The 18,905-nt window shown below is 28.0% G+C and overlaps 12 protein-coding genes across 12 annotated transcripts; 4 read left to right on the forward strand and 8 right to left on the reverse strand.

Annotated features, from left to right (window-relative positions):
- Positions 1-46: 46 nt before the first annotated feature.
- T552_00777 (ATP-dependent RNA helicase DBP2) lies at positions 47-2,366 on the reverse strand. The gene is made up of 9 exons (XM_018369379.1): positions 2,240-2,366; positions 2,055-2,194; positions 1,861-2,012; positions 1,726-1,815; positions 1,416-1,683; positions 1,034-1,367; positions 759-991; positions 429-448; positions 47-383 (listed from the first exon to the last, which is right to left on the reverse strand). The coding sequence occupies exons 1-9, from the start codon at positions 2,320-2,322 to the stop codon at positions 93-95; spliced, it is 1,611 nt and encodes a 536-aa protein (XP_018227093.1). The 5' UTR covers positions 2,323-2,366; the 3' UTR covers positions 47-92.
- Positions 2,367-3,209: 843 nt separating this feature from the next.
- On the forward strand, positions 3,210-4,793 carry T552_00778 (hypothetical protein). Its single transcript, XM_018369380.1, has 7 exons — positions 3,210-3,359; positions 3,405-3,563; positions 3,605-3,749; positions 3,790-4,005; positions 4,048-4,157; positions 4,198-4,536; positions 4,578-4,793. Exons 1-7 carry the CDS (start codon positions 3,255-3,257, stop codon positions 4,746-4,748), a joined length of 1,245 nt encoding a protein of 414 aa, XP_018227094.1. The 5' UTR covers positions 3,210-3,254; the 3' UTR covers positions 4,749-4,793.
- On the reverse strand, positions 4,774-6,360 carry T552_00779 (hypothetical protein). The gene is made up of 2 exons (XM_018369381.1): positions 6,057-6,360; positions 4,774-6,003 (listed from the first exon to the last, which is right to left on the reverse strand). Exons 1-2 carry the CDS (start codon positions 6,312-6,314, stop codon positions 4,819-4,821), a joined length of 1,443 nt encoding a protein of 480 aa, XP_018227095.1. The 5' UTR covers positions 6,315-6,360; the 3' UTR covers positions 4,774-4,818.
- Positions 6,361-6,449: 89 nt separating this feature from the next.
- On the reverse strand, positions 6,450-8,129 carry T552_00780 (kynureninase). Its single transcript, XM_018369382.1, has 5 exons — positions 7,945-8,129; positions 7,534-7,853; positions 7,080-7,471; positions 6,978-7,030; positions 6,450-6,917 (listed from the first exon to the last, which is right to left on the reverse strand). The coding sequence occupies exons 1-5, from the start codon at positions 8,105-8,107 to the stop codon at positions 6,496-6,498; spliced, it is 1,350 nt and encodes a 449-aa protein (XP_018227096.1). The 5' UTR covers positions 8,108-8,129; the 3' UTR covers positions 6,450-6,495.
- A 10-nt stretch (positions 8,130-8,139) lies between these two features.
- Positions 8,140-8,857, forward strand: T552_00781 (hypothetical protein). The gene is made up of 5 exons (XM_018369383.1): positions 8,140-8,166; positions 8,215-8,367; positions 8,434-8,561; positions 8,620-8,763; positions 8,810-8,857. The coding sequence occupies exons 1-5, from the start codon at positions 8,155-8,157 to the stop codon at positions 8,850-8,852; spliced, it is 480 nt and encodes a 159-aa protein (XP_018227097.1). The 5' UTR covers positions 8,140-8,154; the 3' UTR covers positions 8,853-8,857.
- A 74-nt stretch (positions 8,858-8,931) lies between these two features.
- T552_04085 (hypothetical protein) lies at positions 8,932-9,997 on the reverse strand (the record flags this gene model as incomplete). Its single annotated transcript, XM_018372136.1, has 5 exons — positions 8,932-9,072; positions 9,122-9,317; positions 9,363-9,485; positions 9,528-9,694; positions 9,892-9,997. Coding segments are annotated over 5 exons (733 nt in total), but the record flags the coding sequence as incomplete, so codon positions are not given.
- A 911-nt stretch (positions 9,998-10,908) lies between these two features.
- T552_04086 (hypothetical protein) lies at positions 10,909-11,339 on the reverse strand (the record flags this gene model as incomplete). The annotated part of the gene is made up of 3 exons (XM_018372137.1): positions 10,909-11,016; positions 11,068-11,198; positions 11,240-11,339. 3 exons carry the CDS (start codon positions 11,337-11,339, stop codon positions 10,909-10,911), a joined length of 339 nt encoding a protein of 112 aa, XP_018227099.1.
- A 96-nt stretch (positions 11,340-11,435) lies between these two features.
- Positions 11,436-11,951, forward strand: T552_00783 (hypothetical protein; the record flags this gene model as incomplete). Its single annotated transcript, XM_018369384.1, has 2 exons — positions 11,436-11,537; positions 11,589-11,951. 2 exons carry the CDS (start codon positions 11,436-11,438, stop codon positions 11,949-11,951), a joined length of 465 nt encoding a protein of 154 aa, XP_018227100.1.
- A 527-nt stretch (positions 11,952-12,478) lies between these two features.
- T552_00784 (hypothetical protein) lies at positions 12,479-13,837 on the reverse strand. The gene is made up of 2 exons (XM_018369385.1): positions 13,300-13,837; positions 12,479-13,147 (listed from the first exon to the last, which is right to left on the reverse strand). Exons 1-2 carry the CDS (start codon positions 13,789-13,791, stop codon positions 12,518-12,520), a joined length of 1,122 nt encoding a protein of 373 aa, XP_018227101.1. The 5' UTR covers positions 13,792-13,837; the 3' UTR covers positions 12,479-12,517.
- A 303-nt stretch (positions 13,838-14,140) lies between these two features.
- On the reverse strand, positions 14,141-15,248 carry T552_00785 (hypothetical protein; the record flags this gene model as incomplete). The annotated part of the gene is made up of 5 exons (XM_018369386.1): positions 14,141-14,377; positions 14,424-14,711; positions 14,753-14,813; positions 14,850-15,079; positions 15,126-15,248. The coding sequence occupies 5 exons, from the start codon at positions 15,246-15,248 to the stop codon at positions 14,141-14,143; spliced, it is 939 nt and encodes a 312-aa protein (XP_018227102.1).
- A 180-nt stretch (positions 15,249-15,428) lies between these two features.
- Positions 15,429-17,508, reverse strand: T552_00786 (hypothetical protein). Its single transcript, XM_018369387.1, has 8 exons — positions 17,213-17,508; positions 16,908-17,167; positions 16,774-16,855; positions 16,463-16,713; positions 16,347-16,416; positions 15,961-16,300; positions 15,842-15,917; positions 15,429-15,787 (listed from the first exon to the last, which is right to left on the reverse strand). The coding sequence occupies exons 1-8, from the start codon at positions 17,460-17,462 to the stop codon at positions 15,473-15,475; spliced, it is 1,644 nt and encodes a 547-aa protein (XP_018227103.1). The 5' UTR covers positions 17,463-17,508; the 3' UTR covers positions 15,429-15,472.
- A 287-nt stretch (positions 17,509-17,795) lies between these two features.
- Positions 17,796-18,790, forward strand: T552_00787 (40S ribosomal protein S4-A). Its single transcript, XM_018369388.1, has 4 exons — positions 17,796-17,829; positions 17,874-18,121; positions 18,174-18,352; positions 18,400-18,790. Exons 1-4 carry the CDS (start codon positions 17,816-17,818, stop codon positions 18,742-18,744), a joined length of 786 nt encoding a protein of 261 aa, XP_018227104.1. The 5' UTR covers positions 17,796-17,815; the 3' UTR covers positions 18,745-18,790.
- Positions 18,791-18,905: the final 115 nt, after the last annotated feature.

The following is an 18,905-nucleotide window of genomic DNA, read 5'->3' on the forward strand; positions in this document are numbered from 1 at the left end:
AAAAAGATTTTAAAAAATATGCTTTTTAAACAAAATTAATAATATTTAAATATTTAATTAAGTACCAAGTGTATGGTTTAATATTCAAGTGGCTACCATCTTCTAATAGGATTTAAAGGTGCACTATTTGACCCAGTCCAAACGTTACGTCCTCGATTGTTACCAATATATTTATTATTACCATAATTAATTTTGGACATTTCTATTAAGGCAGGAGGAATTTCCTGTTTAGAATCTCGTAAAACCATTAAAAGATCACGAGCCTGTCTTGCATTATCTGTAGTGAAAAGAGTTACTGCAGTTCCTTTAGCACCTGCTCTACCCGTGCGACCAATTCTATGAATATAATCCTCAGAACTATTCGGATAATCATAATTAATAACCTAATATTATATTAATAAAGAAAAAATTGAATATTATGTTTAAACATATTTAACATCTTTAATATCTAAAACCATATTAGTTATTGTATAAATTTCAAACTGCCTCAATTCGCATTCATAACTCTCTTTTACCAATCTCATGAAAATAAATGTAATTTATATGCAGATAACCGAATATTAATATGATTCAAGGTGCATTTTTTGAAAAACCCCTCATATTATATCCATTGAAAACAAACTTACAGTTCTACGTTCTCAGGTTGTTTGCATGAAATAAATCAATACTTATAAAAATATTACATAATATAAACATGAGAAAATTATAGTAAAGAGAGCAAAAATCTTGAAAAAGGCAAAGGAATAATTTTTTCATACCAATACCACGTGATGCTACATCAGTTGCAACCATAATAGGAGATTTTCCTGTTTTAAATTCATTTAAAACCCAGTCCCGTTCACTTTGCTGTTTATCGCCATGAATTGCTAGTGCAGGCCAACCATCTTGCCGCAAATATTTTGTGATATCATCAGCAATTCGTTTAGTCGAAACAAAAATCAATATTCTATTCTCATTATCTTCCATAGCACTTTCTAGATGTTTAATCAATCTAATTATTAAAAAGATGAAAAACAAATATAAATAAACTGACTTTCCACGTTTATCATATTCAGAACATATTTCAACAATTTGTTTGATATCCAAATTTACATTAAGATCTAAAGAACCAACATTAACCTGAATAAAATCTTTTAAATAATCATGAGCTAGTTTTTGTACATCTTTTGGCCATGTTGCAGACCACATTAATGTTTGACGATCTGGTCGTATCTGATCTACAATTTTTCGAATTTGAGGCTCAAATCCCATATCAAGCATTCTATCTGCTTCGTCTAAAACGAGATATGTAACTCGTCGAAGATTTGTTTTTCCTGATTCTAACATATCAAGAAGACGACCCGGCGTAGCAATACATATTTCAATTCCTATAAAAACATCAATCATTATATAGAAAAATATATTCACAAAAAAACCTGAGGCAAGTTCTCGTATTTGAGGTCCACGAGGAACACCTCCATAAATACAAGCTGACCTAATTCGTGATGATTTTCCGTACTTTGCACATTCTGTTTGGATTTGAACTGCTAATTCACGAGTTGGCGCAAGAACTAAAACAATAGGTCCATCGCCACGTGATAATAAAGGCTGTGCATTAATGTGTACAATTGCTGGAAGACAAAATGCCAACGTTTTTCCTGATCCTGTAGCTGAAATCCCTACAACATCTCGGCCTGAAAGTGCCTACTTAATCAGAAACATAATTATTTTCCATTCATATTCTACCATAGGCCATCCTTGTGATTGAATCGGTGTTGGTGATGAAAATCCCATACGTTTCACTTCATTAATAACATAGCTTGGAAATCCCGCTTCCTAAAAAATATACATTAAAAAATTCATTAGGCATAAAATTCTAACATCAAATGATGGAACCGGTCTAGGAACATTTATTCCTTGAACTGTAACTCCCCTTTTTTTCCTAAACGCTTCAACCTCTTGATCTGTCATTTTTTCAATATTTGGATGGGGTTTATAAAAATTCTTCTCAAATTTCGGCAAAGAACTCGAATCTTAAACAAATTAAACTATACTATTATAATCTGTCCAAATACCCCATTGTCTTTTCATAGACTTTGTATCTGATTTTGATGATCTATTAGAACTCATATAACCCTCTTGTTTTCCATATATATTATTATAAGCTGCTCCTTTAGACTTATTCATAGAAGATAGACTCTCATTATATATATTTCTATCTATTTTAGCCCTTTTTTCCGCTTTTTTTTCATTTTATTACTTTGATCCAATTTCATGATTAACATTGTTAAAACCATTTAAACGGGCATCCTTATAAAACGCTCCACAACTATTATGTTCCATAATAAAATACGTAAAATACCCAAATAAAGCCCTTAATTTGCAATAAAAAGGTGTTATTTTAAGCCCATAAAAAAGATAAAAAAATTTTGTAGGTTAAATGAGTGGACGATAAACCGTTAGAGAGCTTTATAGAGAGAAGCGCGTAGATAAAAAGGTATTAATTAAAACAGATAAGAGTTTAGATAGAAGTTTTAAATAGGTAAAACAAATAAATTGAATTATTTATGTATAGTTTTTATTTTTTTAAAGTCAATTATATATAAGATTAGTAATATATTACTAATAAGTATTAGTAATATAAAAAATGTTTATTGAGAAATATACAAGTAATTGTATAAGTTTAGTATATTTGAGAATAATTTGTAGATCAATAAGTTTAGATTAGGTTTTAATAGAAAAGAATTATAGAAAAAAAGATAAAGAGATATGAATAGAAATAAAAAAAGAGAAATATGTTATTAATTATATAAATTTTTTATTTTTTAGTGATATCTTTTTAATATTTGAATGAAATAAGTATAAAAAAATGTTTTTTTAAATAAAAATGGAAAAATTTGGTTTTATCTATGTTATAGATAAGAAATATAAATTATAGAGAAATCAAAGAATTAATATTAAAATGAAAAAAAAATAAGAAGCAATTGAAAAAATAGAATGAAATGAGGAGTATAAAAGAAAGATATTATTATTATTTATCTAAAAATTTATTATTAAATAAAAAAACAAAGATTTATTAAAAATCTAAAACAAAAATATATAAAAAATATGTATTTAAAGAATGTTTTTAATAGAAATAAATAGAAATAAAGAATAGTAGTTGAATCCTATTTTTATAGAGATTATTAGATAAAGACGCAGATCAACTACCAAAAAATAAAAAAACAGAATATTTTTAATAGAGAAGAGAAACAGATATGTTTCAAGAGAAATAAATGAATGCAGTTATTTCAGGTATTCGTCTTAAGGAATTCTCAAAATTTCTTGTTTGTTTGTCAAAAATTGGAGATGAATTATCTATAGAAGCAAGAAAAAACAATGTGAAAAAAGTTCAAGAAAAAAGACATAAATAACATATAAAATAGCTTTTATTATCGTCTATTAACTCTACGAAATCAGTATTTGGACTTGTTACGTTTGATTGTGAGGAATTTTTTGAAAAATATCAATATTTTCCATATGAACAATCATATGAAATAACATCAAAAAATAGCCAAAGTTTAAAATGCAGAGTTCAAATACGGGTATATAATGAGATTTACAAGAGAAAATAGTTGATATATAGTTTCTTCTTGCTATATTTAAGACACGAAACTTAGAAAATAGAGAAAACAAAAATGTATCAGTTCAAAAATGTGAACTTAGAATTATACGTCCAAATAATACGGAAAGAGAATACAGGTTAATTGTAAGATTTTTATGCAAGCACGGTAGCTATTTTTAGCTAAAAAGCGATTTTTAAATTTATAGGTGTATTAAAAACATACAAAATTACATATGAACAATGTCAAACGATGCACGCACTTTGTAACAAATCATTATGTAAAAATAGATGGAAAATACATTCTAGAATACTGAAGGAATATTTGGATCATTTTTCAGCACGAGCAGAAGAACTTACATTAATGTCGCAAAATGATAAATTACTTTTAACAAGTTTTACTGAAGGGCTTGTGTATGATAAAGGTATAAATATTTACTAAATGATGAAAATTTAATTATCTGTAGAAATTCTGAAACAACCAATACAAACAGCAATTTTATTAGATAAGAGAGACTTTGAAGAGATCTATTACGAAAAAGAAACGATTATTACATTTCCTCTTAAGGAATTTAAGGTATAAAAATTTATTTAAGAATTTGAATCTTATGTAGAAGGCGATTGTTACTCTTGGCGACTCAATGAATGTATTGTTAAATGCTTATTTTAATTTAGGAGGAGAACCTATTTTATTTGAATTTGAAAGAGAAGCATTATCTATTCGATTTATCTTTGCAACAACTTCAGATAATCCACAAGAAAATCTTGCACCATATAATTTAAATAAATCATCTAACTCAAATAACTTGCACATGCAATCACAAATTAATCATCATACAAATGATCATTTTTCTCACAATGGAACTACTTTAAATAACGAAATAAATGATAGTGTTATGGAAGATCATGAGGAAAGCATGCGCGATAATGAAAAATCAGCAAATTCAATATCAAAAGTAAAAAGAATTTAATTAAATAATTTGTTTAATCTATTTAGAATATTCTAAGCATAAATGATGCATTTAAAAAAGATGAAAATACAAGACATGTCTCTGAAAATGCTTATTATGCAGAAAAAAAGAAAAATGATATAGACGATACAGAAGATTCAGATGATGAAGTTGGCCCTACACAAAAAGAAACATGCATTAAAAGTATTTTCGACTAAAATTCTATCAATTCATAAATTCGGAAATATTTAATAAGATTAAAAACACTCATGTTTCTTTTTAATAAAATCATGAAGATTGCATTTTTAAAACTCTATCTTTTAATATTTGAATATCTTTATATTCATTTTCACTAAGGTATTTAGAATATTTGGTGAGATTAGAACATATACGAATTCCTGCTGAGATTGCATCATTTCTTTCATGCCTATTTTTCATATGACTTATTGCAAAAATTAACGATTTTAAATCGAATTGTTGTAAAAGACTTAACAAATCCAAAATACCATTTTTAGAAACAGTGTTATTAGCTATTTGTAAAAATAAATCAATAATGTGTAGATCTATTTTCATTTGATGCTGTATTACTATTTTTAATATAGTTTTTGCTATAATATAATCGCTATGTGTCCTATTTTTATTACATGCTTTCATATAGAGCAGTATTATATTGCTTTCTAAACTGGCCTGTTTTTGTATTGTATTTTCTATAACCTTATCAATAATACTTTTCGGTTTAGTGCGTACAAGTAACAGAAAATAATTATAATAATTTTTATAATCAGGAATAAGACCATAATTCTTGATTATGAAATCCCAATATTCAATTCCATATTCCTCTTTTTTTAATAAAAGGCATGCCAATAATATAATATTTAAACCTTTATTGCTAATCTTAATATATTTATTCTCTGATAAAGATGAATCCAAATTAAAATTATTAATAGATACATCAGTTTCTTTTTGAAGAGGTGGTATCATTCTTTTTATGCCAAAAAAGCGCTCAGCCAATGTAAAAACAAAATCAGAGTCTTTATGTTTTTTCCCTTGAAGAAAACATAAAAATATCGAACAAATTAGAGATTCATCAACAACAAAACCTTTCATATTCCATGCTTCAATAACTTCCTTCAACAATTCCTGTCTCTTATCATATACATTCATGTTTTTCATATTTTCATGACTTAAAATATTAAATAAAATAGTATATGTTATAGAATCAGCAGCAAAATTGCTTTTAGAAATATCCTTGAAGATCTCAAATGCCGCTTGAGATTGCTTAGTAACTGCACAAACATGAAGCATAGCATTGGTATGAATAATACTCAAACGATCAGCATATTTAGATGACCATAACGATTTATAAATATGAAAAGCATATGAAAAACTCTTAGGATGTGTCGAATTCTTAGAAAATCCACGTAACAATATAGTAAATGTCTGAGAATTTGGAAAATGTGATCTTTTTTTCATCTAATAGTAATCTATCAGTATTCAAAGTTTATTTTTCACCAAATATAACATACTTCATTAAAACATTTAAAAGCAAGATTGACTCTGCCATTATTCATACAATAATCAATAATATGATTCCATGAAACAGTACATGATACAATTTGATTATGATTACGCACTTTTATAATTGCATCTGTAATATTTCCTCGATTTAATAACATTTTAATTTCTTTAGACAAAATATATGAATCATGATGAAGCATTCTAAACTGTTTCACATATGTTATTCCCTGATGAATAAATAATCTCATTTTGTTGTATTTATCCATTTTTAACTTTTTTAAAGATTAGAATTTTTCTGTTTAAAAATTTTTAAATAGAAAAATTCTAATATATTATTTACTACATCCATTTCCTTTGAAGAAAAAAGCAGTATTCTATTAAAAGTTGAGATTTTGAAAAGGCCATTTTATCTAATCATTAGTCGTCTTTTAAAATTATCACGTGATATTAAGTTGTAAGTGAATCCAAAATTTTCTTCAAAATACATACAAAATCAAATACTTCTCCAAAAGTATTATAAAGAGGCACAGGAGCTACTCGAATTACGTCTGGTTTACGCAAATCAACAACAACACCATTAGCTAGTAATTGATCGAAAATGACTTGCGTAAAATCTTTATGAAAACATAAACTCAACTGAGCACCACGTTCCTCAGGATTACTGGGTGTAATGATTGTAAAATAAGCATTGGAACATAGAGTTAATAAAAGATATTCGAGATAACCAGTGAGTAAAATCGATTTTCGACGAATACTTGACATAGATACCTTGGAAAAAACCTCCAGACTACCTAACAATGAAATCATATTAAAAACTGATGGATTTGAGATCTGAAAACCCGAAGCGCCATATAATGAATCGAATTGCTCTATAATTTACAATTAATTATAATTGTTTTAAATTGAAAAATAATTAAGAAAATACATACGATTACTCATATTAAATCGAGTTTTTAAATCGTTTCCCCACCATCCTAATAATCTTTAAAGGTTAAAATATGAAATAATATTAAATTTAATATCAATCATACCTTGAACGATTATTTGCATGATATTCATGAACAAAAATACCACCAATACCACCAGGGCCAGAATTAAGATATTTATATGTACACCATACAGCAAAATCAACTTCCCAATCATGAAGCTTAAGTTCAATATTTCCAATTGCATGTGCCAGATCCCAGCCTACAATAATACCCTTTGATTTTGCATATTTTGTAATAGTAGAAATGTCAAATGCTTGCCCAGTATAATAATGAACACCAGAAAAAAAGATCATAGCAATTTCATTTGCGTATTTATCAATTGTCTGTAAAATATGTTCTGTTGTCAATGTATAGCACCCTTTTAACGGGGATACAGTCAAAATTTCTGTCTCAGAATTTAAACCATGCCAGCTAAGATGCGAAGCAATCGCATACTAGAATTCGTTAGATAAGATTAAAAGATAATCTAGAAAAAAATCTAAAAAATAATATATACATAATCTGATGAAAATGCACGATCCTCTATCAAAATCTTTCGTCTAAATCCCTCTGGCTTATAAAAGGACGCCATTAAAAAATGAATATTCACAGTTAGAGAATTCATTGCAACAACTTCATTTTTTTCTCCTCCAACTATCTTTGCTAACTCTTCTCTCACTGTTTCCTCTATTCTAACCCATTCTCTTCCATAAAAATGATCAAAATGTCCATTTACTCCCTGTTTTGCCCATACGTTCAATTCTTCATTTATTAACACCCGTATACGCTTAGACAACAATCCAAGTGAGTTTCCAGACATATAAATACACAGTTTATCTTTAAAACTAAGCCATTATTAAAATATTATATCTTTTTTTACCTAAAAATATTAAAAAATATTCTTATTTTTTTAATCATTTTTATTAACCTTCATTATTCTTTTGTACAGGCAATTCAAACTCATTTCTCAGCTCTTTTAACGAATCTTGTTCATCTAGATAATCCGAAAATTCTCTTGATATTGCAGTTAAAAAACCATTTTGCATCGCTACTTTTTCATAATCCATAATATACATCATTACTACGTACATAAAAATCCGTAATACCGATAAAAATGTCTATGCACTTTTACTTTTAAATGTCTCAACGCGTAATACACCATTTCTCTCCTTTAATACATATAACATTTCTTACACAGGTTTATACATTATCTTTTATGGCATTTATTATTCATTCTCTTCATAAACAACATAGTCGTTTTACATTCTTTTATAAATCAGCTTCATTTTCTTATGTACCATCGATTTCTCAAGATCGTTTTAAAATTGAGCTTACAGAACGTGCAGTTAACGTATATAGTCTTATTCATTAATACAATATGATATTTTAACTAATCTAATTTTTATATGAACTATAGCAAATTTTAAATATCGTTAAGAAAGAAAAAAATCCACAACTTTTACTCCGAGTTATCACGGAAAGCGGTGGATGTCATGGCTATCAAAATCAATTTAGTTTAACTGAGGAAATACAACATGATGATAGGTAAAAGATAGTTTTTTTTTTTTTTAAATTATATATAAAGGTTTTTTAATATATAAAGAGTGTTTGAGAAAGGCGGTGCACGAGTTATAATTGATCCAATTAGTTTAAGTCTAATTAATGGGTCTAAAATTGATTATGTTTCAGAACTTATAGGGGAATCTTTTAAAGTAATTGATAATCCACTAGCAAAATCGATTTGCGGGTAATATTAATTAAAAATAAGTCTATTATATTTAGATTTTGATTAGGTGTGAAACGTCTTTTGATATTGAGATACCAAAGAAAAAATAGAAAATATAAAACTATTTTTATTCATTAATAAAATATTTACTCAATACATGAGCCATTTAAACTATAAATATTGAATGTATTAACACATTTTGCGAATAAGACTGTTAATATTTTCTTCGCGATTTCCAGTATCACCTCCTTCAACATAATGTTTAAATTTTCTTGTTCTCCATCCACCATTAGGATTACTAAGTTTAAATGGCCACAAAAAATTTGAAACCTAAATGAAAAGTTAATATTATATATGATTTATAATAGTTATAAAATACTTGTTTGAAATTTGGTCCACATGTAACAATTTCATGAATTAAATCTTCCATCGAAATAATACCAAATTTACCAAGACTATCTTCAATCAAAGAATTGTCAGTTAGTGGAATACGTTGTTTATTAATCTTTCCATAGCCACGTTTATAAATAAGTTCACGAACCGATTTAAGATTTGGAGGCCCATATGTAACATATCTAAGAACCAATAAATATCAAGGTTTAATTTAATAGGAAACAAACGGTTCAACGAGTCGAAGCATATTAGCAGTGGCTTTCGTCACTCTAACAAACACTCCATTATTAATTTGAAGAAGACGCAAAAGCTGCAAAATCTTCTTAGGTTTAGGAGGAATTTTATTAATGCTAAAAATATTTAGAAAATATCATTAATAAAAAAATTAATACCCTTTAATTCTAATGACAAAAAAAAGCCTCGGCTCTGATTCAACATAAAAATTGCCCTCCCTTCTAGCTAATCTTCTTAAACGGATTTCTTCTCTCTCATTTTCCAGATATTCTTGAACATATTTTTCTGCACGTTTAAAAATAATGCCTCTTTTAACTTTTAAATTCTTTTACATATCAGCTTCTTCAAACAACATCCAATAACAAAATGACTAATTTCCTTAAATATTGCTTACAGCTCAGTCCCGAAAGATGGTATATTCGGGTAGCAACATCGTAATATATATACTAGCTCTACCTTATATGGACATCATCACTGTTGCAAGCAATAAAGAGAAAATAGTCTCTGATTCATATTAAATACCTTTCTCCTTTCAGCTAGGCGGATTTTCTTTTCAATATTCTCCTTATCAATTGCTTTTCTCTTTTTTAGCAGAGTTTCAGGAATAAAGACCTGATTTTCATTTTCACTATAAAAAAGTTAGAATCAATATTCAAAAACATATTATGTTTCTTCTAAAAAATCTCCTTATAATGCAATATTATATAAAGGTTTTGGTTCATTTTTTAAAATCTCAATTATTTACACGCATATATTCCACTTATTGAACCATATTCTCCAATTTCTTCAATATAACGCATATAATTCTGCTTTTCTAAGCGCATTTTTAAACAATTATAGACATATAAATCTTTTTTTGCTATTTTTTTAAGCAATTCTTTCAATATGTTTTTCTTTAAATATTCAAATAATATTCAATGAATTCTTCCTAATATTCAAGAAATAAAAAACTAAAGACAATAGAAGGCCTGTTTACGTATTTATTTATCTAATACTCACCTAAAAACCATGTTCCTTAACTTTTACAGGGAAATACGGATCGTAAAAGGCTTTTCAAGTACAAATCTCGTGACTAGTACCCTAACCCTTAAATAATTACTTAAGCCTTGTATTTTATAGATAAGATAAAATTATTAATATAGACTGGAATTATATTAGAATGCCAATTGACACATGTCAATTTTAAAATTTATAAAGATTTTATTAGTTATTTCTAAAATTAAGAGAAAAAGATATATTATATGTAGAATATAATGGTAAAATATTGAAAAGCATTAAAAGAAATTATAATCAATAATACAAAATATAATTAATAATACAAAATAGAATTAATAATACAAAATAGAATTAATAATACAAAATAGAATTAATAATATAAATTATAATTAATAATATAAATTATAATTAATAATATAAATTGTAATACAAGTTTAAAAGTAAATTTCGGTTTGTTAAAAAAATACAAGAAGAAATGTCTGTATCATTCCAACTATAAAATAAAAGAATAAAAGACCTGATATTTTAAGAGAGTTTCCTAGATTATAACTTTTCGTTTATATTTTCGTAATCCGTTTTTTCTGAACTAAGACTTAATGAAGGAAAATATTTTTTCGTACAATCTTTCATAGCATATGAAAATTCCTCAATCTATTATTATAAACTTTTTTAGAAATTTCTAAAGCAATATGTTTCCTTTACATTGTTAACTTCTAATATCTTAGAAACAGCAGCTATTCCTATGCCAAAAGCTCCAAAACAAATAAGACTAGCAATTCCAAGGGCTTTTAATGCAAAAAGAATAGAATTTGCTGGAAAACTCAGATGTTTTACTATATATACTTTAATTTAAAGCAAAAAAAAAAACAACAACCTTTCATATGCTTATAAGTAAGGCCAAGACCCTGCATAAGAGAAACAGTTGAAGCACATAAAAGGTATTTCCACTGGTTCTGAGTCTTGTCTTTAGGCATCTCCCTTATTAATTGTCTTTTACTGGGCTTTACTAGAGCGACAGGTTAATTTTATTAGTGGTTACCAATGGCAACGAAATCGTAAGGTCTAACCCTATGGACGAGGTATGGGAGGATGAGGAGACGTCAGAAAACAGGAAGAATGAGGAATCAGGCGATAAACTATCGCTAAAGAACGAAATGAATAAGTTCTTTAACGTTTGTTCTATTTATATGGTTTTTTTCAGGGAGAAAAATGACGTATTTTAGCAAGGTTATTTAGAAGGAATGATAGAGGCAAAAAAAATATATAGCCCTCTAGGATTGAGTGAAAACTACGAGAAAAGTGCATTTATAGGAGTAGAAGCAGGCCGTCTACTTGGTTCTTTAGAAGGATTGGAGTTTTATCTCGAAAAAACGGGAGAAAAAGAGGAAAATATTGAGAAATTTAAAAAATGGATCAAAAAGATGAAAAAAGCAATAGAAATCAACAAGATATTTACAGAAGAGTATCTTGAATCAGACGGATTATTAAAATATGATAAGCATCCAATTTTGGAGGAAATTGGAAAGGGAATTTTGGATTATTTAGAAAATATTAAATGTTGTGAATGTATTAATATAAATAAATAAAAAGAGGAGAAATACAACAGATATTTCTTATTCTTTAATATTATATGAAAGGGATTTCTTTAGTTTAAATTATCTATATTAAGATATAGATAATTACAAAGTTATTTCCAATTATATTTCTCTGATATGGCGGTTATCAATTATTTAGAGGTTTAGGGGGGAGAGTTTGCTATTAAAAACCCTTGTTGAATATAAATATTCAATATTTGTAATTAAAATAGCATAATTATGTATGTTATTTTAAATTCATATCAAGTTGAAAAAAGTAATTAGTCAAGGACAATAAAGAGGTCGAAAAAATAATATTTAATAACTTGAAAGCAAAACAAAAACATGTAGAATAGATGTTTTTAATAGTAATAAAGTCAAATACATATAATAGAATATTAGCAATTTTCGATTAATTAAAAAGGTTATCTATAAGAAAATGATAAAACAAATAGATATGAGAACATATGGTTAATATAGAAAAAGTACCCTATTTAATCATTTTCAGTGCAATTCATTATTTTCTATTCTCGAAATATACAGCAATTATTTAAAAAATTATTTAGAAAAACTAACCCTTAAGTTTTATTATCTTTTAATGAAAGATTTTTAAGCTTCTCAAGTCTATCAGTACGCCAATTTTCATATAAAACTTCTTTAGAAAAATCCCGTATTTCATTTCTCCATTCCCCCAAAACCATTTCTTTTAATTTTGAAAAATCACAATGTTTTTCATCCAATGGATTTGCTTTCCCCCAAGAATATTCTCTACATATATCAAATTTCATTACTTTTTCAACGGAAAAAGGAATAATTTGCATTCGATCGGGTGTCATACAACTAAATGGTAACATATCATAAATATCATCATAATTTTCATCCTTTTCACGACTATGTGTTGACCCACATGCAGAAACGTCATCATGGATTTCATTATTACTAAGAAATTCAAAAATTTTTATCTCGCTTTTCTCGAATTCTTTTCTCCATGCAAGTTTCATATCCTCAATCCGACGCTTTGTACATGTATCCACCTTGGATATTACAGGAATAACTGTAGTATATTTACTTAATTTTTGTATGATAGAAATATCTAGAGAATCTAGTGATATATCATTATAAAGATAAGAAGATGTCGAATCAATCAAATAAAGCACACAATGAATATGCGTATCAATATGTTTATGAGACCTTACAACCTTAGTTTCCTAGGCTTATTAGTTCCATTCTATTTCACATTTTTTTTAATAATGCAACGCTTATAATATAATATCGATAGATAACTCTACACAAAAACCACTTCAACAATAATAAAATATATAAAGAAAGCCATTGCGTAGAAAAAGACAACTAAACATACCTCTGAAAACGTATTCTCAAATTTGCTTTCCATAAACAATATTATCTCGTCCATTTGAAGGTTTACAATTTCATAATCTCGAGATGTACCAAAACCACGACTATCCCACAGAGTTACAGCAACACGTTCACCATTTATTTCTGTTTCAGTATAACAATAGGTAAACCCCATATCTAAGTAATCCGACTTTTCCTCTTCTTTCAAAGCCGAATGCTGCTGATCCTTTGCAATATTCAACTGTTCAGAGAGAAACTCAACAAAACTTGTCTTTCCAGACCCACAAAATCCAATAACCAATATATTAAACGACGTTGGCTCTCTTCGACGTCGATGACGACGCGGTGAATCTGTAGGTGTATTTTCTTGAGGATGATGTGAATTTAAAGGGGATTCTATTGTATTATCTCCTCCAATACGATTCAGTTTAGGTGTTATTGGGGAAATTTCTGAATGTTCCTCGTGGTTTTCCAATGATACCTGTTCAAATACCATTTCAAATATATACTTGTTTTCAAACGAAAAAACTCAAAAAAAAAAAGATATATAGATTCCTTATATATGAATGAGTGCAAATTGATATAGAACTAATAAAGATATTGCTTTCAAGGCCTATAAGTTGGCTTCCCAATCTACGTTGTTTTTGAGTGACGTTAAACTTTATCGATCGATAAGATTAAAAAAAAATAAAGAGCTTATCACAGCTAAAAAATAAAAATAAGTGAAGAATAAACAGTAGAAAAAGATACCAGACACTTATTCATGTGTAATTAAAGCAGAGAAATTAGTATTCCTTTTTTTTCGAGAAAATCATATGAAAGTGTTGTTTCTATCAAAAAATATATTATAAATGAATCCAAGTATCATGTAATTGTATAACAAGAGGAACAATTTTTGATTCTACCTCAATGCCGTTTTCTTTTTCCTCTTGAGTCAATCGTATCCATGATTCTTGAGTTTTTGTGACAAAAACAACCTCATACTTGCGTTTTGTTAATATATTACCAATAACAAGTCGATGCCCATAACGCTGAAGAGACATTCTTGCATTGGAAATAAGAATGTCTTCATCTGTTTCCAACTAAAAGAATTTAGGTGTTTATAAGTTAATGAAGAAAGAAATATACTTTAAAACTTATAATACTTGCTCGAGGCGCCCATTTTTCAATGAGTTTTGCTAAAAACTTAGGAACCGGATCAAATTCGATTACAAGTCGTTTACCATTAGAATCACTAGAAATTTTATGTTCAGGAATCCTTTCAGGAGGAATAAAAAAATCAGATACAGCTGCTGCAAGATAAAAAAGTGCATTTTCTGAAAGTGGACGAAAAATAATAGCAATCTCACGTAAATAATACAAATATTCCGTAATTGTTATATAAGGAATTATAAGAAGTTTGTTATTTAATTTAGCCTGCAAAAAAATTAAAAATACAAAAAGTATATTCAACTTACATCCTGATAACATCTTAAATGATAAGCCATTTTTTCCCTATATTCAGCCTTAACTAAAACTCTTCAGCTATACTACATAAAAAATATAAATAAAAACGTGCCGACTACATTGCAATCATCTGTTTCCTCAAAATAATCCAAAAAATCATATTTATCATGAAAATAACATCTCGAATATGGAAGAAGTGTATATTGCCTATATAAAAAAACAACTGAATAACCATATTTAATAAAATATTCCGCACTAGCGGATCCTCTAGTTCCTGCTGAGAAATTATCCAAAAATCGAACTGTTTGAGCCTCTAATGGTACTGCTGTGCCACCAGACTTTTTCCATTAAAATAAACATAATGAAGAAAAAAAAACTTTATACAGTGACCAGGACCACACGATTATTATTTTTTAATTGTATTTTAACAAAATCCTCTACTTTTTGTGCACAATCTTTTAATAAAACTGGTTCCTTATTTGTTTCAAAATATGTTTCATGATCCATTCCAATACAAGAAAAAGTTTTAATAAATATCTCAGAATAAAATAATATGAATATTGAAAATAAATATTAGAAATAATGATTTTATATTAAAAAATAAGATTCTATAAAAATTTAAAACAGATCAAAAGCTTATCGAAAAAATTTATAGACCGATAAAGATATGTAATAATAGAAAATATTAAATACATGTATTTGATATCTTATGATGAAAGATAGTAAAGCTATTAAAAAAATACACTATCAATAACACTAATTTTCCATGCCCTTAATGGAAGCCTCTGTAATTTTTCGACAGAAGGTTTTATGAATAAGAAAAAAAGTAAAAACCCAATAAAAATTGAAAGAAGATTAGTAATGTAATATCCATCAACTTTCTTAATACAATGGCCATTAAGCTCTTTACAGAATGATACTTGTTCATCAGTTATACATTTGTTTGCAATATTTTTTGAACAATAAGATTTTGTAAAAAAATCTATACTTTCGAAAACAAAATAACGAGGCCAAGTTCCTCCTAGATTAGAGACAGTATTAAGCAACTAGGGAAAACAATATTAGCTAAAGTAACATTATATATATAAATATATATATACCGTCATATATGTTCCACCTATAATCGGATCAGCAATTCGTGTATGAAATGCATTAATAGAGATAAATTGAATTGTGCTAAAACAAAAGTAAGAAAAAACTAAATAGAATATGGATATACTTCATAAAACTTGAAATCATGTTTTGAAAAATAATAATATAAAAATACTCAGTATTGATTTTACCATCATGAGGAAACTTATAAACAATAAGTATACCAATAAAAGCAGCAATTAAACGACCAATATAAGCATAAATCCACGGTAACAATTTCCGAGATGTAGAGCTCCATTTTGCAGCATAATATCCAAAAATAAGTTCAAATGGAAAATTTATTAATATAGCAATTGAAAGATTTTCTTTTTTCAATCCTTTTTCCAGAAGCTTCAAATTTAAAGTTGCTTCAGATGCAGAAGATCCAATTTTTGCAATAAGATGAACAAACATAAACGTTCTAACATCTATAAAAGTTAAGAAAGAATTAACTTTTAAAAATAATATGATTACTCCGAAGCTTTATAATATTGAAAATGATTAAATAAGCATTTTTAATACTAACAGATGAATATTTTTTTCTCTAATCTAGTTAGTTTTAAATAGAATTTAATAAAAGAAAAAAAAACCGGCTCATCTTGAAAAAATGATACAAACATAGTCGAAATTATAAAAACCCATCCCCAAAATCGCATATATCCACTCAATGATATTAATCCAAAATCTTTTTTAACAGAACGGAAATATTTATTAGAAAATTCACTAGAATTAAACGCCAAAAAAACAGTAAAAGACAAAAAATATCCCGTATTTAATCCAATACTTTGAGCAGTAGACGCATAGATAAGATTTTCCTCTGAAAGTAGAGACAATGCCCATCCTGTACAAGAAAATATATTAATATATAAAAAAAAACACCTCTTATTCTTCATCAACATACCATCAACGGCAATATCCTGCGTTGCACATAAAAAAACCAGAATAAAAAATACTACTGTTATTTGCTTTAGTGATTCTGCTACCTATCATAGCTTATTATTAATTCTTCATTATCATATACTTATTATAATTTACTTCTTGGAACCATTGCTGAATATTATAACTAATCCAAAGTAAACACAATCCAATACTTCCTTGAACCGGAATAACCCAGCTTTTACGCCGCCCCCATTTCTCATTATAAACGGTATCTACAATTGGTGACCAAAAAAGTTTCAATGAATACGGATATGATGCAAGTGAAAAAAAACCAAGTGATGTAAATGAAAGATATGGTTGCAACAAATATGGTAGAGATCCCATTACCAATCCTAATGGAACTCCTTGTAATAAATCTATCTCCATAAATACCCTTCATTTCTTTCAAAATCCTTTCATACATAAAAAAATAAGAAAAATAATAGATGACATGCAATTCGTCTGTTCCTTTTCTTGATGATTATGATTTTCTTCAAAATCCATCAATCTTTTCTTCGAATTAATCTTTTTATTCGGTTTCTTATGTCGTGCCACTCTTTTACCCCGCTTATCATCCAAATATCCTATTTTCTTACAAATAGATAATGCATTTTGCTTCCTTCCATACATCCATAACTGAACCCTTCTAAAAAGCGATTTTTGCTGGTTCATAACGTGCGAGTCCAAATCTTACGGACTACGTCCAACACAGCGTAACAGAGAAATGATACGCTTCAGCAAAACTTCAAGAAAATATATCAAAAGATTACAATAAAATACACGTTCCGCTTAAAATTAAAATCCTTAAAAGATTTGATAAATTTCCGCATAAAAAAAAAAGTGATAAAACAAAAAAAATATCATAAAATAAATGAAAATTCAAGGAATCCTTCAAACTTCCCCAAATTCTCGAGTTCCAATATACACTAACCCTTACCCTTGGATATATTAAGGGTTAGGGATAAACATAGTCACGTTGTTTACAATATCAAGTTCGCTCGACAAACCTCATCAAAAAATTAAACATGGCGAGAGGACCGTAAGTACCTTTATAAGCATGAAAATAAGCTAACGATAAGCAAGGAAGAAGCATATGAAGCGTATCAATGCGCCATCTCACTGGCTGCTTGATAAACTTGGTGGAACGTATGCACCGAGACCATCACCGGGTCCACATAAATTACGTGATTGCTTGCCATTGATTATATTTCTCCGCAATCGCCTTAAATATGCATTGAATAACAGGGAAACAGTAGCTATTTTGATGCAGCGATTGATTAAAGTGGACGGAAAGGTTAGAACAGACCATACATATCCAGCAGGATTTATGGGTATGTATTAAGATTTGGGAGGTTATTAGGGGAGAATTAAGAGGGAAAATAGATGTTATTAGTATTGAGAAGACGGGGGAAAATTTCCGTTTAGTATATGATACAAAAGGACGATTTACAATTCATCGTATTACGTCAACGGAAGCGAAATATAAGCTTTGTAAGATCAAGAGGGTTCAGCTTGGATCTAAAGCCATTCCATATGCAGTTACTCATGATGGCCGAACAATTGTATTTTTTATTTTTGAGTGATATATATATATTAATGTTATATTTAGCGTTACCCAGATCCAGCTATTCGTGTTAACGACACTGTCAAATTCAATTTGGAACTTTTTAAAATTGAAGGGTTTATAAGTTTTGATGTAGGAAAGCTTGCTATGGTGACAGGAGGACGTTCTAAGGGTAGAATTGGAGTAATTGTCAATCGTGAACGTCATGATGGTGGTTTTGATATTGTTCATCTTAAAGATTCCTTGGATCGTGCATTTGCTACTCGTCTAAGTAATGTTTTTGTTATTGGCGATACGACAGGGCCTTGGATTTCTTTGCCTAAAGGAAAAGGGATCAAACTAACAATTTCAGAAGAAAGAGACAAACGTCGAAGTCAGCAAAATGCATGATCAATGTTTTTGAGACAAAACAGTTTCCTAAAATATTAGAATACTAGGAAAATCTATAAGTTATCATTTTCATTTTTAGATTGAATTTGTCAAACAAAATATGTAATTAATATAAAGATTTCATTATAAATGTTATATAAGATATATAGAATATTTCCAGT

The sequence above is a fragment of the Pneumocystis carinii genome (assembly GCF_001477545.1).
Source record: "Pneumocystis carinii B80 chromosome Unknown supercont1.3, whole genome shotgun sequence".
NCBI classification, from domain to species: domain Eukaryota; kingdom Fungi; phylum Ascomycota; class Pneumocystomycetes; order Pneumocystales; family Pneumocystaceae; genus Pneumocystis; species Pneumocystis carinii.

Coding starts and splice junctions, on each gene's coding strand:
- T552_00777 (XM_018369379.1), bottom strand. CDS start 2,322: ATGGAACATAATAGTTGTGGAGCGTTTTATAAGGATGCCCGTTTAAAT. Junction 1,684..1,725: donor AATCACAAGGATGGCCTATG/GTAGAATATGAA, acceptor CTGATTAAGTAG/GCACTTTCAGGCCGAGATGT. Junction 992..1,033: donor GAATATGATAAACGTGGAAA/GTCAGTTTATTT, acceptor TTTAATAATTAG/ATTGATTAAACATCTAGAAA.
- T552_00778 (XM_018369380.1), top strand. CDS start 3,255: ATGAATGCAGTTATTTCAGGTATTCGTCTTAAGGAATTCTCAAAATTT. Junction 3,750..3,789: donor AAGATTTTTATGCAAGCACG/GTAGCTATTTTT, acceptor TTAAATTTATAG/GTGTATTAAAAACATACAAA. Junction 4,158..4,197: donor TTCCTCTTAAGGAATTTAAG/GTATAAAAATTT, acceptor CTTATGTAGAAG/GCGATTGTTACTCTTGGCGA.
- T552_00779 (XM_018369381.1), bottom strand. CDS start 6,314: ATGGATAAATACAACAAAATGAGATTATTTATTCATCAGGGAATAACA. Junction 6,004..6,056: donor CTTTTAAATGTTTTAATGAA/GTATGTTATATT, acceptor GATTACTATTAG/ATGAAAAAAAGATCACATTT.
- T552_00780 (XM_018369382.1), bottom strand. CDS start 8,107: ATGTACGTAGTAATGATGTATATTATGGATTATGAAAAAGTAGCGATG. Junction 7,472..7,533: donor GTGCATTTTCATCAGATTAT/GTATATATTATT, acceptor AACGAATTCTAG/TATGCGATTGCTTCGCATCT. Junction 7,031..7,079: donor CATGCAAATAATCGTTCAAG/GTATGATTGATA, acceptor TAACCTTTAAAG/ATTATTAGGATGGTGGGGAA.
- T552_00781 (XM_018369383.1), top strand. Junction 8,368..8,433: donor TTACAGAACGTGCAGTTAAC/GTATATAGTCTT, acceptor TATGAACTATAG/CAAATTTTAAATATCGTTAA. Junction 8,562..8,619: donor GAAATACAACATGATGATAG/GTAAAAGATAGT, acceptor TAATATATAAAG/AGTGTTTGAGAAAGGCGGTG.
- T552_00784 (XM_018369385.1), bottom strand. CDS start 13,791: ATGGTATTTGAACAGGTATCATTGGAAAACCACGAGGAACATTCAGAA. Junction 13,148..13,299: donor TTGAGAATACGTTTTCAGAG/GTATGTTTAGTT, acceptor TAATAAGCCTAG/GAAACTAAGGTTGTAAGGTC.
- T552_00786 (XM_018369387.1), bottom strand. CDS start 17,462: ATGAACCAGCAAAAATCGCTTTTTAGAAGGGTTCAGTTATGGATGTAT. Junction 16,856..16,907: donor TTCAGCAATGGTTCCAAGAA/GTAAATTATAAT, acceptor AAGCTATGATAG/GTAGCAGAATCACTAAAGCA. Junction 15,788..15,841: donor TAGGTGGAACATATATGACG/GTATATATATAT, acceptor TGTTTTCCCTAG/TTGCTTAATACTGTCTCTAA.
- T552_00787 (XM_018369388.1), top strand. Junction 18,122..18,173: donor ATATCCAGCAGGATTTATGG/GTATGTATTAAG, acceptor GAGGGAAAATAG/ATGTTATTAGTATTGAGAAG. Junction 18,353..18,399: donor CTCATGATGGCCGAACAATT/GTATTTTTTATT, acceptor TGTTATATTTAG/CGTTACCCAGATCCAGCTAT.